The sequence below is a fragment of the Muntiacus reevesi genome, chromosome 1 (assembly GCF_963930625.1).
Source record: "Muntiacus reevesi chromosome 1, mMunRee1.1, whole genome shotgun sequence".
NCBI lineage: Eukaryota > Metazoa > Chordata > Mammalia > Artiodactyla > Cervidae > Muntiacus > Muntiacus reevesi.
In genome coordinates this window covers 151,290,518-151,305,670 of record NC_089249.1, presented here as the reverse complement: position 1 = coordinate 151,305,670, position 15,153 = coordinate 151,290,518, and the positions used below count along the sequence as shown (strand labels likewise).

At 37.7% G+C, this 15,153-nt stretch overlaps 1 protein-coding gene and 1 non-coding gene across 2 annotated transcripts in view; both read right to left on the bottom strand.

The window, feature by feature from the left end:
• Positions 1-834: 834 nt before the first annotated feature.
• Positions 835-907, bottom strand: TRNAG-UCC (transfer RNA glycine (anticodon UCC)). Its single transcript has one exon. It is a non-coding gene; the product is annotated as a tRNA-Gly (tRNA).
• An 8,686-nt stretch (positions 908-9,593) lies between these two features.
• The window catches only part of NDC1 (NDC1 transmembrane nucleoporin), a 55,194-nt gene continuing 49,634 nt past the window's right edge, over positions 9,594-15,153 (bottom strand). Inside the window, exon 18 of the mRNA XM_065912689.1 lies at positions 9,594-12,069. Coding sequence (XP_065768761.1) covers positions 12,006-12,069 — 64 coding nt within the window. The 3' untranslated portion in view covers positions 9,594-12,005. The remainder of the gene's footprint in view (positions 12,070-15,153) is intronic.

Here is a 15,153-nt window from a genome sequence, read left to right as displayed (position 1 = left end):
TACAAAGAAGGATTTTTTTTAAAAAAATCTACAAACCTTTTACAGATATGACCCAGAAATCCAATTAGGAAGCAGTCACGACCCTTTCCTTCACGCAGAAATACGCTTGATGGAGGAGGCTGCCCAAGAGTCTGTTGGCTGGGATATTTAGACATCAAACACAGTCCTTCCTCTTAAGGTATGAAATGAAACAGAGGTTGCAAACTGGCTGTGTGGTTTAATTTGGCACTTACTGCATCTTTTTAAAATTAATTATTTACCAACACTTTAAAAATGGAGATTTCACAGCAAAATCTGAATTTCTGTCTTGTTAAAAACAGATGAGATCTAGACATACCAGGCAAGCATTTGCCCATAGCAATAATCAACTGGGGCCAAACTGCAGTAGTTGTTTCTCTTTTATTAATTTTTAATGCAGTATAGTTGTTTAATAGTGTTGTATTAGCTTCTGCTGTACAGTAAGCAAATCAGTTATACATATACACATATCTCTTTTAAGATTTCCTTTCTGTTTAGGAATCATAGAGAACTGAATTCCCTGTGCTATACCGTAGGTTCTTATTAGTTACCTATTTTATACATAGCGCTGCTATATGTCAAACCCAATCTCCTAATTCATCCTACCCTCCACTTCCCTCCTTTGTAACACTTAAGATTTTTTTCTACATCTGTGACACTGTTTCCACTTTGCAAATAAGTTCATCCGCACTGCTCTTCTAGATTCCACATATAAACAAATGATGTTATACAATATTTGCCTTTCTTTCTCTGACTTCATTCTTTTTTTGTTTGTTGTTTGTTTTTGGTCATGCCATGCAGCATGCAAGATCTTAGTTCCCTGACCAGGGATCAAACCCAGGCCCTCTGCAGTGGAAGCACAGAGTCTTAACCACTGGACCACCAGGGAAGTCCCTTACTTCACTCTGTATGAAAAGCACTAGGTCCATCTACGTCATTGAGAATGGTATTATTTCATTTCCTTTTATGGCTGAGTATAATAATCCCACTCCTGGGCATACATCTGGAGAAAACCATAATTTGAAAGGATGCTCCTTGAAGCGCTATGTATAATACCCAAGGACATAGAAGCAACCTAAATATTGACAGAGGAATGGATAAAGCAGATGTGGTACGTTCATACAATGGAATATTACTCAGTAGTCGCTCCTTAGATGGGGCATGTGCTGTTTGCTGCATTCCCCATCCTGACAGCCTTACTCATCACTTTATCTGTCTGCCATTTTGTAAGTTTGAGACCCCAGGTTTCTGACCTCCCTAAGGCACTAAGGATGACCTGAATTCAGTTAAAACAATTATCAACCATGTGCAAGGTACTTCAACAGACACTTGGTTTATAAAAAGACATGACTCTTGGAACTCAAAGAACTCATAGATCACCATTTCTAGCAAGACCAAGTAAACTCGTTAATTATAATACGTCATGTGCGTTGAAAAGGTATAGAAGTGGTAAAGAGGTTAAATTCATTTTCTAACTTTTTGAGATGCTACTCAGCCCACTGATGTTCAGTCTTTCTTCTTTCCTAATATGTGCATTTAAGGGTTTAAATTTCCTTCCAAGCATTGCATTAGCTATATCTTATAAGTTTTGGCATGTATTCTTACTAGCACTTTTTAAGAATCATTTTTCTAATTCCCAACTGTGTGATTTTGAAGTATATTTCTTAATTTCTAAACATATGGAGTATTCTTTTTTATTTTGGAAATGAAGACCCAGGTTCAATCCTGGAATGACTACCCATTCCAGTATTCTTGCCTGGAGAATTCTATGGACAGACGAGCCTGGGAAGCTACAATCCATGGAGTCGCAAAGAGTCAGACAAGACTGAGCAATTAACACTTTCACTTTCACAGCCTATTCTATTGGGTTAGCCCAAATGCTCATTCAGGTTTTTCTGTAAGATAGTATGAAAAACCTGAACCAACTTTTTGACCAACCCAATAATTGTCATTTCAATGGATATTTACCTTAATTGCCTTACAAATATACTCTAAATCATTTTAATCCTTTGAAATTTGTTGAAACTTGCTTCACAGGTCAACAAGTAGCCATATTTGTAAATGTTCAACGTGAGCTTGAAGAGCATGCCTGTTCTTTGTCAGCTGCAGTATTTTATATGTCCCATTAGGTCAAGTTTGTGTTGTTCAAATATTCCACATCCTTACTGATTGCTAAAATCTACTTAAGTGTGTGTGCTCAGTTGTGTCCAACTCTTTGTGATTCCATGGACTGTAGCCTGCCAGGCTCCTTTGTCTACAGGATTTTCCTGGCAACAATACTGGAGTAGGTTGCCATTTCCTACTCAAGGGGATCTTCCTGACTCAGACCTGTGTCTCATGCGTCTTCTGCAATGGCAGGAGCATTCTTTACCACTAGCGCCATCTGGGAAGTTTATTCTCTCAGTTATTGAGAGAGGTATATAAAGGATCTTGTTATAATTGTGGATTTATTCCTCCTTGTAAGTGGTTCTGTCCGTTTTTGCTTTGTGTATCTTTTATTTAAGTATACATGAAGCACATAAACCTTCCATATCCACTTCAATAAAAATTTTTTTTCTTTTTCAATGAATTTTTTGTGTACACATCCATATAATCCAAATCAAGATATAGAACATTTCCAGGATCTTGTAACATTTCCTTATGCTCCTCTAAGTCAATATGCTGCCCCTCTCTCCATTACGATTCTGACTGAGGGGGATAAGGTAAAGTTTTTATTTGGATTTGAAAAGCATAAAAATGTAATCATACAGTATATATTCCTTTGTGTCTAGCCTCTTTTGCTTACTACAGTGTCTATGAGCTTCATTCATGTTGTAATACAAAGCAGTAATCCATTCTTTTGCTTGCTATGTAAAACTACATTGTAAAAGTGTAGCATAATTTATTCATTCTACTACTGACAGTTGAATTGTCTCCACTTTGTGGCTATTGTGAAAAAATCCTGCTGTAAGCATCCTTGTAAACATGACTTTCGGTGAGCACATGGACTTATTTTTCTTGGGCACATGCCAATTAAGGGAATTGAGTCTAAGGTTGGCATGTTTAGCTTTAGTAGACAGTGCACATCTGTTCACTCCTTCCATCAATTATGAGTTTTAGTTGTTCCACATCCTCATCAAGCCTGTCACTGTCAGTCTTTTTAATCTGATAGGTGTGTAGTGGTTTCAATTTGTATTTCCCTAATAGGAAATGGCAACCCGCTCCAGTTTTCTTACCTGGAAAATCCCATGGTATTTTCAGAGGAGACTGGCCAGCTATACAGTCCACGGGGTTGCAGACTTGAACATAACTCAGCACACACACAGACACAATAACTAATGGTGCCGAATACCTACCTTCTCTTATAAGCCATTTCCATACCCTCACTTGTGAAGTGCTGTTCATCTTTTTCCCATGTTGTTTTAATATACTTTGAGACTATGTTATTAGGTGCATTAATATTTAGAATTGTTATCGTTCCATGAATTGAATCTTTTATTTGGAAGTGACCCTCTTTATCTCTAGTAAGACTTTTTGCCTTATACAATGTCAAAAAATTAACACGAGTATACCACCTTTCTTTTAACATCTGCATGTTTATCTTTCCTATTCTTTTATTTTCAATACATCTTTCTTTAAATGTGGCTTTTGTTGACAGCTAACAATTTTGGTTTTGTTTGATGATCCTTGTTTTATGAGTAGTGCATTAGTCCCTTTATATGTAATGTAATTACTGATATCTTGGGTTTAAATCTACAACTTACTATGTACATTTTCTTTGTCCTACCTACTTCAGATGTCTTTTTCCCTCCTACTTACTTTTGTTCATTTTTTGTTATTTCATTCTTTCCGTCTTAGTTTAAAACTCTAACTATTCTTTTACAGGTTATCCTTAAGTTACAATGCACTCCTTGATTAAAGATAAATCAAAGTCCACTTTTACTCTATTCCCAATGTAAAGACCTTGTCCTTAGTCTCTTGGTCATGTCCGACTCTCTGTGACCCCATGGACTGTACCCGGCTAGGCTCCTCTTGTCTATGGGGATTCTCCAGGCAAGAATACTAGAGTGGGTTGCCATGACCTCCTCCAGAGGATCTTTCCAATGTAGGCATCGGACCCAGGTCTCCCGCATTGCAGATGGATTCTTTACCATCTGAGCCACCAGGGAAGACCTTAAGATATTTTAAATCCCCAAATCTGACTTATATACCATTATGCTGTGTACTTTATATTTAAAGTATATTTAAAACTGTATATTTAAAACTCTCTGTATATTTAAAACTCCACCGACAGTATTATTTAATAAGCCAATATTCATATTTATCTTTTATGTTTCCTAATTTCTTCCTGCTTCTCTACCCTTTCTTCTGCCTGAAAAAAAAAAACAGAAAACAAAATGAACAAGAAAACCAAAAATTACCTTTATAAATTAAGTTCCTTTTAGTGTGTCTTATTGATGAAATTTCTCAGCTTTTGTATGGAAATGTTTTTAATTTCCCCATTATTTTTGTAGATTAATACTGGATATGGAGTTCTAACTTTCAGCACTTTGAAAATTCCATCACATTCTCTTCAGTTGCTTTTGTTGAAATGTTAGCTGTCTAGTTCTTGCTTGTTTGAATGTAGTCTTTTTTTTTTTTTTCACGTCTGGCTACTTTGAACACTTTGATTTTTAGTACTTTTACTATGATGTACCTCAGTGCCCAGGCTTCTCAAGTGGCTCACTGGTAAAGAATCTGCCTGCCGATGCAGGACACTCGGGTTTGATCACTGGGTTGGGAAGATCCCATAGAATAGGAAATGGCAGCACACTCCAATATTCTTGCCTGGAAAGTTCCTTGGGCAGAGGACCCTGGTTGGGCTACAGTCCATGGGGTCACAAAGAGTCAGACATTTCTGAGTACACACAAACACACACACCTCAGAGTGTACTCTTACTTTCCACGCTTTATTCTGAATTTCTTCTGACTGATCTTCTAAGTCACTTTTTCCAGCTACATCTATCTGCAGGTAAACCTATCCTTTGACTTAATTTAGTTATTCTATTTTTCTGTTCTAAACTGTCTGCTTTTTCAAGTTATCTGTGTGTGTATGTGTAGTTTCTACTCCATATATATGGTGGTTTCTAGTTCTCCAAAGAATTAAAGGTTTTTTAAAAATCTTAATGAACACAGTAATCATAATTCTTTTAAAATGTTTATCTGATAATTCTAAGATCTGGAGTCCTCATGAGTCTATCCTATTGTCTATTGCTTTTGTTATTGTCATTCATGTTGTCTCTTCCTGTGCCTGGTTATTTTTAACTGTCTGCAGACATTATATTTGAAAACTCATTTGTAGAAATAATTGAGACCTAGGATGTTGTTTTTCTCCAGAGAGGATTTTTGATGGCATCTCCCAGGAGCTAGAAGCACCGGCAAACAGAGATTACTGCAGTTCAACTTAATGAGGATTCTAACTCAACTACAGTTCATGCAATCTACTTCCTTCTCACCCTTCCTTCTAGGCTTGCAGCCCTTTGGGGTTCCAACCCAAAGCAAGGGGACTTACCAGCCCCTTTTTGCAGGTCCTTAACCCCAAATTCTGTCCCCTATGTCGGGAAATTGACCCTACCTGCCACTTTATCCTGATCAACAAAGCTAAGTTCTCAGAAGCCATGCAGGTGATCAAAACTAATTTCTTTCAAACAGGAATTTGGTTGGCATTCAGAAAGAACTGTCAGTTTCTATCTGTTATAAGTAAACTCAGGAGTTACAGGGCAGATGGGAAGCGTAATAGAAAGCCACTAGATAGAGAAAGAATAAAGCTTTGATGCACAAAGAAGTAAGAACCATTTAGAGATCCTGAGAGCTTTCCAGGTCTTCGTGGGGCCCAGAAGCAAATCTATACTGTGCTCACCAAGACGTTCTGTGCCTTTAGGTCAACTCCTTGCATATGGGCTTCCCTCATAGCTCAGTTGGTGAAGAATCCGCCTGCAATGCAGGAGACCCCGGTTCGATTCCTGGGTCAGGAAGATCCGATCAGGAATACTCCAGTATTCTTGGGCTTCTCTTGTGGCTCAGCTGGTAAAGAATCCAACTGCAATAAAGGAGACCAGGGTTTGATCCCTGGGTTGGGAAGATCTCCTGGAGAAAGAAAAGGCTACCCAATCCAGTATTCTGGCCTGGAGAATTCCATGGACTATATAGTCCATGGGGTCACAGAGTCGGACACAACTGACTTTCACTTTCCCTGCCTTATGCTTCAACTAAGTTGGGGATTTTGTCCTTGCAACAAAGAATCATAACATAGCAGGAGAGGGACTAGTGTTTAATATTTTTTCAAGACCGTACATCACTTTATCAGCTGAGAGATAAAAAGGATAAATCAACTGAGTTAATATCTCAGGACTTCCCTGATGATCCAGTGGTTAAGACTCCGTGCCACCAATGCAGGGAGTGCAGGTTTGATCCCTGGTCAGGGAACTAGGGTCTCACAAGCCATGTGGTGCAGCCAAAAAGAAAGCCAACATCTCTTCAAAAGACTATCAAGTAATAGCCTGTGATTCAGAGGTCATCTCCCAGTGTTTCTCTGCCACAGACATCCACAGGTCTTCCAGAACTACTTTACCATCAGGATCACTTGCAAGGCCCACTCAACAGCATCTGGTAAGAGATACGTTGGCACAGGAAGAACATGAGTGAAAAAGACAAGGTAGAGCCACACAGCTCCTGAAAAATAATGCAAGAAACAAGTGGGCAGCACCAGAACACCTGGAGAAATGCTGCCTTATGGGCAGGCTGGGAACAGAATAAATACTCAGTCAACAATGAGACAGCACACAGCAAGACACATCAATTCTGCAAAGCAGCAGAAAAAGCAGAAAAAATAAGGGTTACCTCCACTTACTTCTTCCACACAAAGTAGTGCTCTCTTTCTGTACTATCACTGCCTATCACAATGCCTGGTATACAGCAGGCAGTTAGTAAATGCTGAATGAGTAGACGGGAGAATTAATAGCATCTTACAAAAACAGGTCTACAATGCTTTGTCTTAAACGCCTAAGGCCCAGAGTTGTGAATAAAGGATTTTAGAAAGGTAATAAAGATGCATATTACATAACACTCCCATAGGGTCTGGGACAGCACCTACATCATCACACTACAGTGAATGTAAACAGTCATATTACAAGGAGTAAATGAAGTCTACAAGTAGCCTCATATCAGTTAAGGCCCAATTTAGCTGCCAAATATGTTCTGTCACCAAAGTTAACAATAAAAAAAATCCTCTGGAATTCAGAATTGTAGATAAGGTCTGCTAAAGATGAAATTAAAAAGTAATTCCAAAATGACTACTAACTTCCACTTATCGTGAAATTATTGTTCATGCTGTAGGTAAGTTTACTGATTAGACACAGTTGAAGAAAATGACTTGTAAGATAGGTCAGAAGGAACTATGCAGAATAAAGCATGGAAGGTCGAAATAATTGTTAAGTAAGAAGACAGGGTGATACAATGAGAAGGTGTATCTGGAATCCTGGAAGCAAAGAGTGCTCATAATCTACAAGGGGAAGCAAATTTGTAATCAGTTAAGTTACAATCCAATGTGATAAGGTCCAAAAAAGAATGACAAAGTGTTGAAAAAATACACTGAAATCTATCTGGGAGTATGAGGGAAGGCTAAGCTCATTGTGAAAAATGCTAAGTTTGCCAAGGCAGAAATTCCAGTGAAGGCTAGGTGCAAGACAGCAACTCTGGGCAAATCCCTACGCAAACTCAAAATAAGCATCAGAACACCAGAATATTTCTGAGCATTCCTGCATTACCTATGGGACCTAACCATATTCTTCACACTTTCCAACAAATCAATCAGATGTAAGAATTCCACCTTATAGCAATCATCATTCATATGCTTCTGAGAGAATACCAAATAGGAGAAAACCCACTAGGGCAGTGGTTTTAAAAATGTGGTCTCCTGACTAGCATAGTGTCTGGACATTTAGTGTCTGGACACTTTAAAAATCCTTGGGCTCCACCTCAGACTTTAAAGACGCTTTGCTCCTTGGAAGAAAAGCTATGGCAAACCTAGACAGCATATTAAAAAGCAGGAACATCACTTTGCCAACAAAGGTCCATATAGTCAAAGCTATGGTTTTTCCAGTGGTCATGTACAGATGTGAGAGTTCCATAAAGAAAGCTGAGTGCTGAAGAATTGATGCTCTGGAATTGTGATGCTGGAGAAGACTCCTGAGAGTCCTTTGGACAGCAAGGAGATCAAACCAATTAATCCTAAAGGAAATCAACCCTGAATATTCATTGGAAGGACTGACGCTGAAGCTCCAATACTTTGGCCACCTGATTCAAAGAGCAGACACCCTGGAAAAGACCCTGATGCTACGAAAGATTGAGGGCCAAAGGAGAAGAAGGTGGCAAAGGATGAGATGGTTAGATAACATAACCAAGTCAATGGATATGAATTGCGGCAAACTCCGGGAGACAGTGAAGGACAAGGAAGCCTGGTGTGCTGCAGTCCATGGGGTCACAGAGTCAGACATAGCTTATTGACTGAACACTTCAGACTTACTAAAAATCTGAAACTCTGGGAAGGGGGCCTAGTTATCTGTGTTTTAACAAGCTTTCCACGTGGTTCTGATGCATGTTAAATCTGATAACTCCTCATCTAAGATAAACCCTTTTCACAGTGTGATTGTGAGATCACTGCTTGGAATTGGCTACAAACTACAGCTCTTGGGAACTAGTCCAGACCTCCGGAGGCAGAATCCGTACTAAAGCAGAGCCGATTCTGTACCTCCAATGAGCACTCCCTGTGAGTCGATGCTTGTGATCCCAAGTTTCAAACGCCGCTGCATTTGATTATAAACTCCTAAAGGTCAGGCCTGTCTTGTTCTCAGGTCAATTTGTTTCCAGTAGCTGGGCTGTAAGACGCGTTGGGTGAGTATTTTTGGATGATTAGCTAGCTCCACATTGAAGCACCTATCACTACAGCAACTGCCAAAGCTGCTTGGGGCCATGACTGAGAACGCTTAAGGCGGCAATGTGCTGTGTGCCCACTTCCCCCTCAAAACAATGACTTTACTCATTTTAGAATGGTGGTCGGCAGCTTTTTAAGAATAGGTAAATTATTAACTGATGAACTAAAGTCATTTTTGTTTTAAGCTATTTGGTTCTAAAGAAAGATAACTATGGATTGGGATAGCAAACAGGGAAAGTTGAAGGCCTTAGTTATAGTACCTCAACTACCCTGAGGAGAAGTTCAGGTTAACTTAAGTAAAGTTGACAGAGATAACTTTTAGCCTGGGGGAATATGATCCGTTTAGAAACATTATTCTGGCAAGACAAGAAACCTCTATTAAGAAATGGCTTTCAGCACCTGCATCCTTGAAGAAAGAGGCTTTTAGAATTTAGGCTCCTCAGTTACCATTACAGATCACCCACCAAATGAGTCCAGTCAGAGGCAAAAGTTGATTTCTCAAGGCATGTTTCAGGTTTTATAAGTATCGGCTCTGAGAATTATTAAAAAGGCTAAGGAAACACATACACATATATACCAGATATTAAATAACTGATCTCACAGATACGCATATTTCAAATAATAATCCCATTTCTAAAAACTGTCAATTTATTTTTCTAACCAATTCAGTATCAGTGATATACAAAAGGATATAAACAGATTATCATATTTACAGGAAGACAGAGAACAATTACCAAGGAATAAACCCAGCAAAGTAACAAACTGTTGCTTATTCATGTCCACTCAACTATACAAGCTTGTTTTTTGTGTTCTTTTTTTTTTAATTCTAGGACTCTTTCCCAGTTCTCTAGGAAAGAAGTGGATTTATACCTTCCATAAGGGTCAAGAAAACATTACAAGAGCTGATACAATCATTTTGTACTGACAGTCAGAAAACACTTTTAAAGAACACCCTCTAATTTTCAGGCCAAGGTCAACAGTATCAGTGGGTTCACAGGCAGGATGTGACCTCATCAAAGGAAATGCTCCTCTCCTCCTGCTGGCCTTCCTAAGATCCTCCTTCCTGCAGACAGGCCAAGGAGCTCTCTTCCCCAACAGGTGATCAAGCCGTACCCTTCTCCAACAGACAGGGTATAGATTATCGACACAATGAGGAAAATGAACTGATTTCCTTATCTACTAAACACAATCCAGGTTTGGGGAGGCAGTTCCAAATTTCCACCAGGCAGACACTATGTGAACTGTATTGAGTACAAGGCATATTATCTTCAGAAAAAATAGGGATGAACACCTCAGAAATTTTCACATTGCTCATCAAATATAGTTTGCCCAAAGCATATGGGAAATGACAGGAAAAAAAAACAACCAAAAAAACCTTAAAACAAAGCCAGACATTTTATCCGAGTAAATCAGAGTTTAAATTCTTTATGGAAGCATAAAGTTAAGAGTCCTTTTCTCCCAAAATGCCTCAAACAGGGGTACCACGGAAAATGGAATATAAAAAGCTCAATGACTAAAATATGGAACTCAACGGTTTCTGGTCATCTGTAAGTAACTTCTACATTCAAAATTCAACTTTTACACTCAAAAAACAGATCAACTCCACTTCAGATGCCAAAAAAAAAAAAAAAAAAAAGGTAATAGCCTACATACTCCAAACACTTGACAACTGGGAAGCTGTCTCATAAAGGCCAGCAGGATTCATTTATAATTTGGCATGTGCTGGCTGAAAGGGCAACAAATAAACCAAGAAATAATACATCAAGTAATCAGACAAATGGTAGACATATACACTACATTAAAGATTCATATACAGTCCTGTGCTGACTTTAAAGAAAAAATTAGGGGACACTAGAGGGAAAATATAACGGGAAAAGGATTATAAGGAGGTATTTCAATCTAAAGCTAGTCCAGTGAATGTCTACCACTAGGAATTCCAATCTTTCATCTCCAAAGCTGATCTAATAAACTATAAAATTACCTACTCACTTTCAGGACATACAGCATACTCCTAAGTACACTAACCCCTCTGACATTTTGGTTTCACTTGCTACCTGATGACTAAGTTGTTTCTGGGTGTAAAGATGTTCCTAATATATTTTAACCAGCCAGATAACAAAGAAAAGGTTGCTCCCCTGTGAGGACAATAAGCTTTACAAAATAATTTGATCTAATGAAGATGGGGGGGCGGGGGAGAGGAAAGTTTCCCGGTTTTCTTGCAAAACTTTTTCTCTCACTTGAAAAACCTGGCAGTCACTTAATGTTTTGTTCCAGAAAAAGAAAGCAAAAACTAGCTGAAAAAATACCCATACACATTGTTTACTAGCATGATACAAAATAAATTCATAGATGTTGGTCAATTATCTTTTCAAAACCAAATGTGAATGTTTCATCTTGTAACTTAAGAGCTGAATTTTTCCACATTCCTTTACATAGAGTTAGCATCTGTAAATTGAGACTTCTTTTTGACAATCATGCAAATTTAATTTGTCTCCAAAAACAAAAACACAACCTAACAGATTAACAAAATATGTCCTTTAGACAGCATTTTCTGTGACTTTTTCTCCACTGTTATTTTTTATCCTTTAGTAAACAGAAACTACTCCAAAAAAGTTTACTCATGTTGAGTTTACAGAGAGCTAAACTCTCAGAAAGATTAGGAAGACTAGATCAAGTTGACCTATTTTACCTTCTGAACTGCCTCTACTCCTCTTAAAAGTAAATTCTAAAAATTTTCTAGTTCTTATTATTAAGCTGCAAACATTTCTACTGCCATTGAGGCTTCTGTAAAATTGAATAAAGATTTTATTATGCCACACACACAAAAAGCAATCGGTACAGAAAAGGCAGTTTTCGGTTTTTCTGTTGAGAATTTCTTTCCATGATTTCTCCCATTAAAGTATAGTTTTCAAAGCAACCACCACGACAAAGGAAGCATCTAATTAGTCCATTTTCTTCTGATCCAAGAATGCTGAACATTTACTGTCCCATCTGTAGTTGTATCAGCAGTGTAATGAACACAGTTTATATTACTTAACTATTCTTTGAACTCCAAGAACTGCTGAAGTCTCTTCTGATGTTCTGCAGATGCTTGCACAGCACTAAATGAGACATAAATTCAAAGCATAAGCTTTATTTTACATTAAGCATATTAAGTGAACCACAGAGCACAGAGTCAATATTTTTCAAAACAATTAAAAATGAATAGAAATCTTCACTTATTTAGTACTTCTGAAAAAAAGCTGGATGAAAACCCTCTTTAATCTAATGAGAGGAGGACATGCATTGAGCAACAGCATGCTTCTACCTTCTAAAAGCCCAAAGAAAATTAAGGCTGACAACTGAAGGCATCAACTGTAACCTGCTCTGCTGTGGAACCTGCTGTGCAGAGTTTCAGGCCGTGAAGTAGATTCTTCTGGATTTTATTATTTTATTTAAACCAGATTCCAACATTATCTTTGAGTTGTGGAGTATATGAATTGCCCTTAATATAAAATCCTTTAAACTAAGATGTTTGGATAAAATACAATAGACTCCACTAATCGTTTTCAAAGGTAACAGCTTGGTGGTTTAGATTTACTTTTCCCTTTGAACATAAGTTATGTCTTGGATGGGGAAATTGAGTTCTCTTCCCACCCTCACCCCTGCAAAAATACATTACCTTGAAAAAACTGGGACAAATATATACTGAAACTAGTATAAAGCTTTCTTTTAAACCTTTAAGCAGAAATTGAATACAGTGAAAGATTCCAGCTTTCTAGTTGTTGATAATACTGTATCCTTACTGAATAATAATGGAGAAGAGAATGGCAACCCACCTAGTATTCTGGCCAGAGAATTCCATGGACTCTATAGTCCATGGGGTCACAAACAGTCAGACACGACTGAGCGACTTTCACATACTAAATAATAAAATTCCAGGTAACTGAAGGTCGCCACTTTTAAAAGTGTCAAAAGGCTTATTATAATAATTTTGCTACAAATTATCCTAAAACACCTTACACATTTTAAGTCTCTGCTTTCTTAAACCAAGTAGCTGCCACTCAACTGAACAATCTCAAGTGTATTTTACTATTCAGACTTTCTCTCAGTGCCAGGGAGGCTGTCATCTCTAACTAAACGGCTCTGAATTTTTTCAAACACCAAGTCTTCTCTCATGATTTTCTTTTGATTTTTATTCTCATGATTCCCCTGTCAGTAGGCACTATATTTCTCTTATTGTTGTTAATACTCAACTCTAATAGTAGTCTTCCTCTCAAATTTTAATGTTATTGGTTGAAAAGTCAGTAAATCAAAATTGTCTAAATTAAGAGTAAACAGATATTAAACGAAGGTCTCCAATGTGTAACTGGTCTGTGTTAGTTTTCACACCTCGAGTGTTTACTTCATTTATACCTGGTTCTCAGAGGTAAAGCTCTGGGGAATGAATAAACCAGGTATTAACAGGGGCTTCCCTGTTGGCTCAGTTGGTAAAGAATCCGCCTGCAATGCAGGAGACCCTGGTTGGATTCCTGGGTCAGGAAGATCTACTGGAGAAGGGATAGGCTACCCACGCCAGTATTCCTGGGCTTCCCTTGGGGCTCAGCTGGTAAAGAATCCACCTGTAATGCGGGAGACCTGTGTTCGATCCCTGGGTTGGGAAGATCCCCTGGAGAAGGGAAGGCTACACACTCCAGTATTCTGGTCTGGAGAATTCCATGGACTTTATAGTCCACGGGGTTGCAAAGAGTCAGATATGACTGAGCAACTTTCACTTTCGTACAATAATAATAGTTGTTGTCACAATAACATATAATGTATGTGGGCTTTACATATGTATGAGCCCATTTTATCTCTATTAACAGCAAACGAAATAAAGTAGGACGAATAATATACCCTTTTCATGCAGGAAAAACAGTATCAGAATGGTTTTCAGAGGTTTGTATATAGAATTCTAGGGTCAGAAAGATTTAGAGTCTAATTTCTGGTTCTGCAACTTACTACCTGCATAAGTTACTACCTGGAAGTTACTTAAATCAATAGATAACTTGTCCACAACTACAAGAGACAGTCAGTAGTGTAATCAGACACATATCCAAATGTTTTAATTCCAAATCTAATGCTTCTCCTATTACCATTCTGTCCAATATTTGCACAAAATAGTCTTCACTGGCTTCATCAATTTTAGTACATATATAATATATGGCTCTACTCAGAGAAAAGAAATTAAGGCAGAGTTTCATTCTTACAGTTTTTTTTAATAATCATCTATCTTCTTTTCTTATGGAAGAAATCTATTTTCCCCTTTTCTTCCTGTTTTGGTTGTATCATCAATATACATCAATCACCATATGTATTTCATTATCTGAATTCACTGAGAATTTTCTAAGAGTACCTTACATCTTGTACCTTACATTTATACCTTAAACCTTACAGTTGACATCTTGGACAGAGTCTAGCGTTGTATAGGGTAAGAAGGTGGAATCTTAAGAGCAAGAAAGACCTAATTTCAGGTTTATGTTCTAACACTGACTTGATGGTGCTATCAGGCACGTTCTTAAGCTGAGTCTCAGTTTCTATATTATACAATTATGATAATCTCTACACCTCACAGGCTCTTTGAGAAGAATAAATGAAAAGTGCTAAGTGTATTGTCTAGAATAGCACTGTCCAAAAGAACTTTCTGCAATGATGGAAATGTTTTATACCTAAGCTGTCCAGTATACTAGCCAGTAGTCATGTGTAGTTATTGAGGACTTGAAAGGTGGCCAATGTAACTGACAGACTGGATTTTCAATTTTATTTAACTTAATTTAAATTTAAATAGCAACACATAGCTATCATATTAGAGACTGCAGATCCAGAAAGCACACTATGAACGTTTTTTTTCTGGTTTGTTTTTAAACAAATGAATAAACTTCTTAAGGACAGAGGGTTATCTACAGCTTTTCTGTATTCCCACATAGAACCAAAGTGTTCCATAAACTTGCTGCTGTGGCTACCTTATGTATGTATATAGTATGTTTTATGTATTTGCCTTATGGAAGTAAAAAGAAATATACTACTATTTCTAAAAGCAGCTAGTTTGAGGAAGTTCTAAACTATTAATTGCATACAGAAAAAAACAGAGCAATCTCATATCTTTTAAAGTTTATTTACAATTATGATAAACATAATTTAGTTAGTAAACTAGTATCCCTTACACT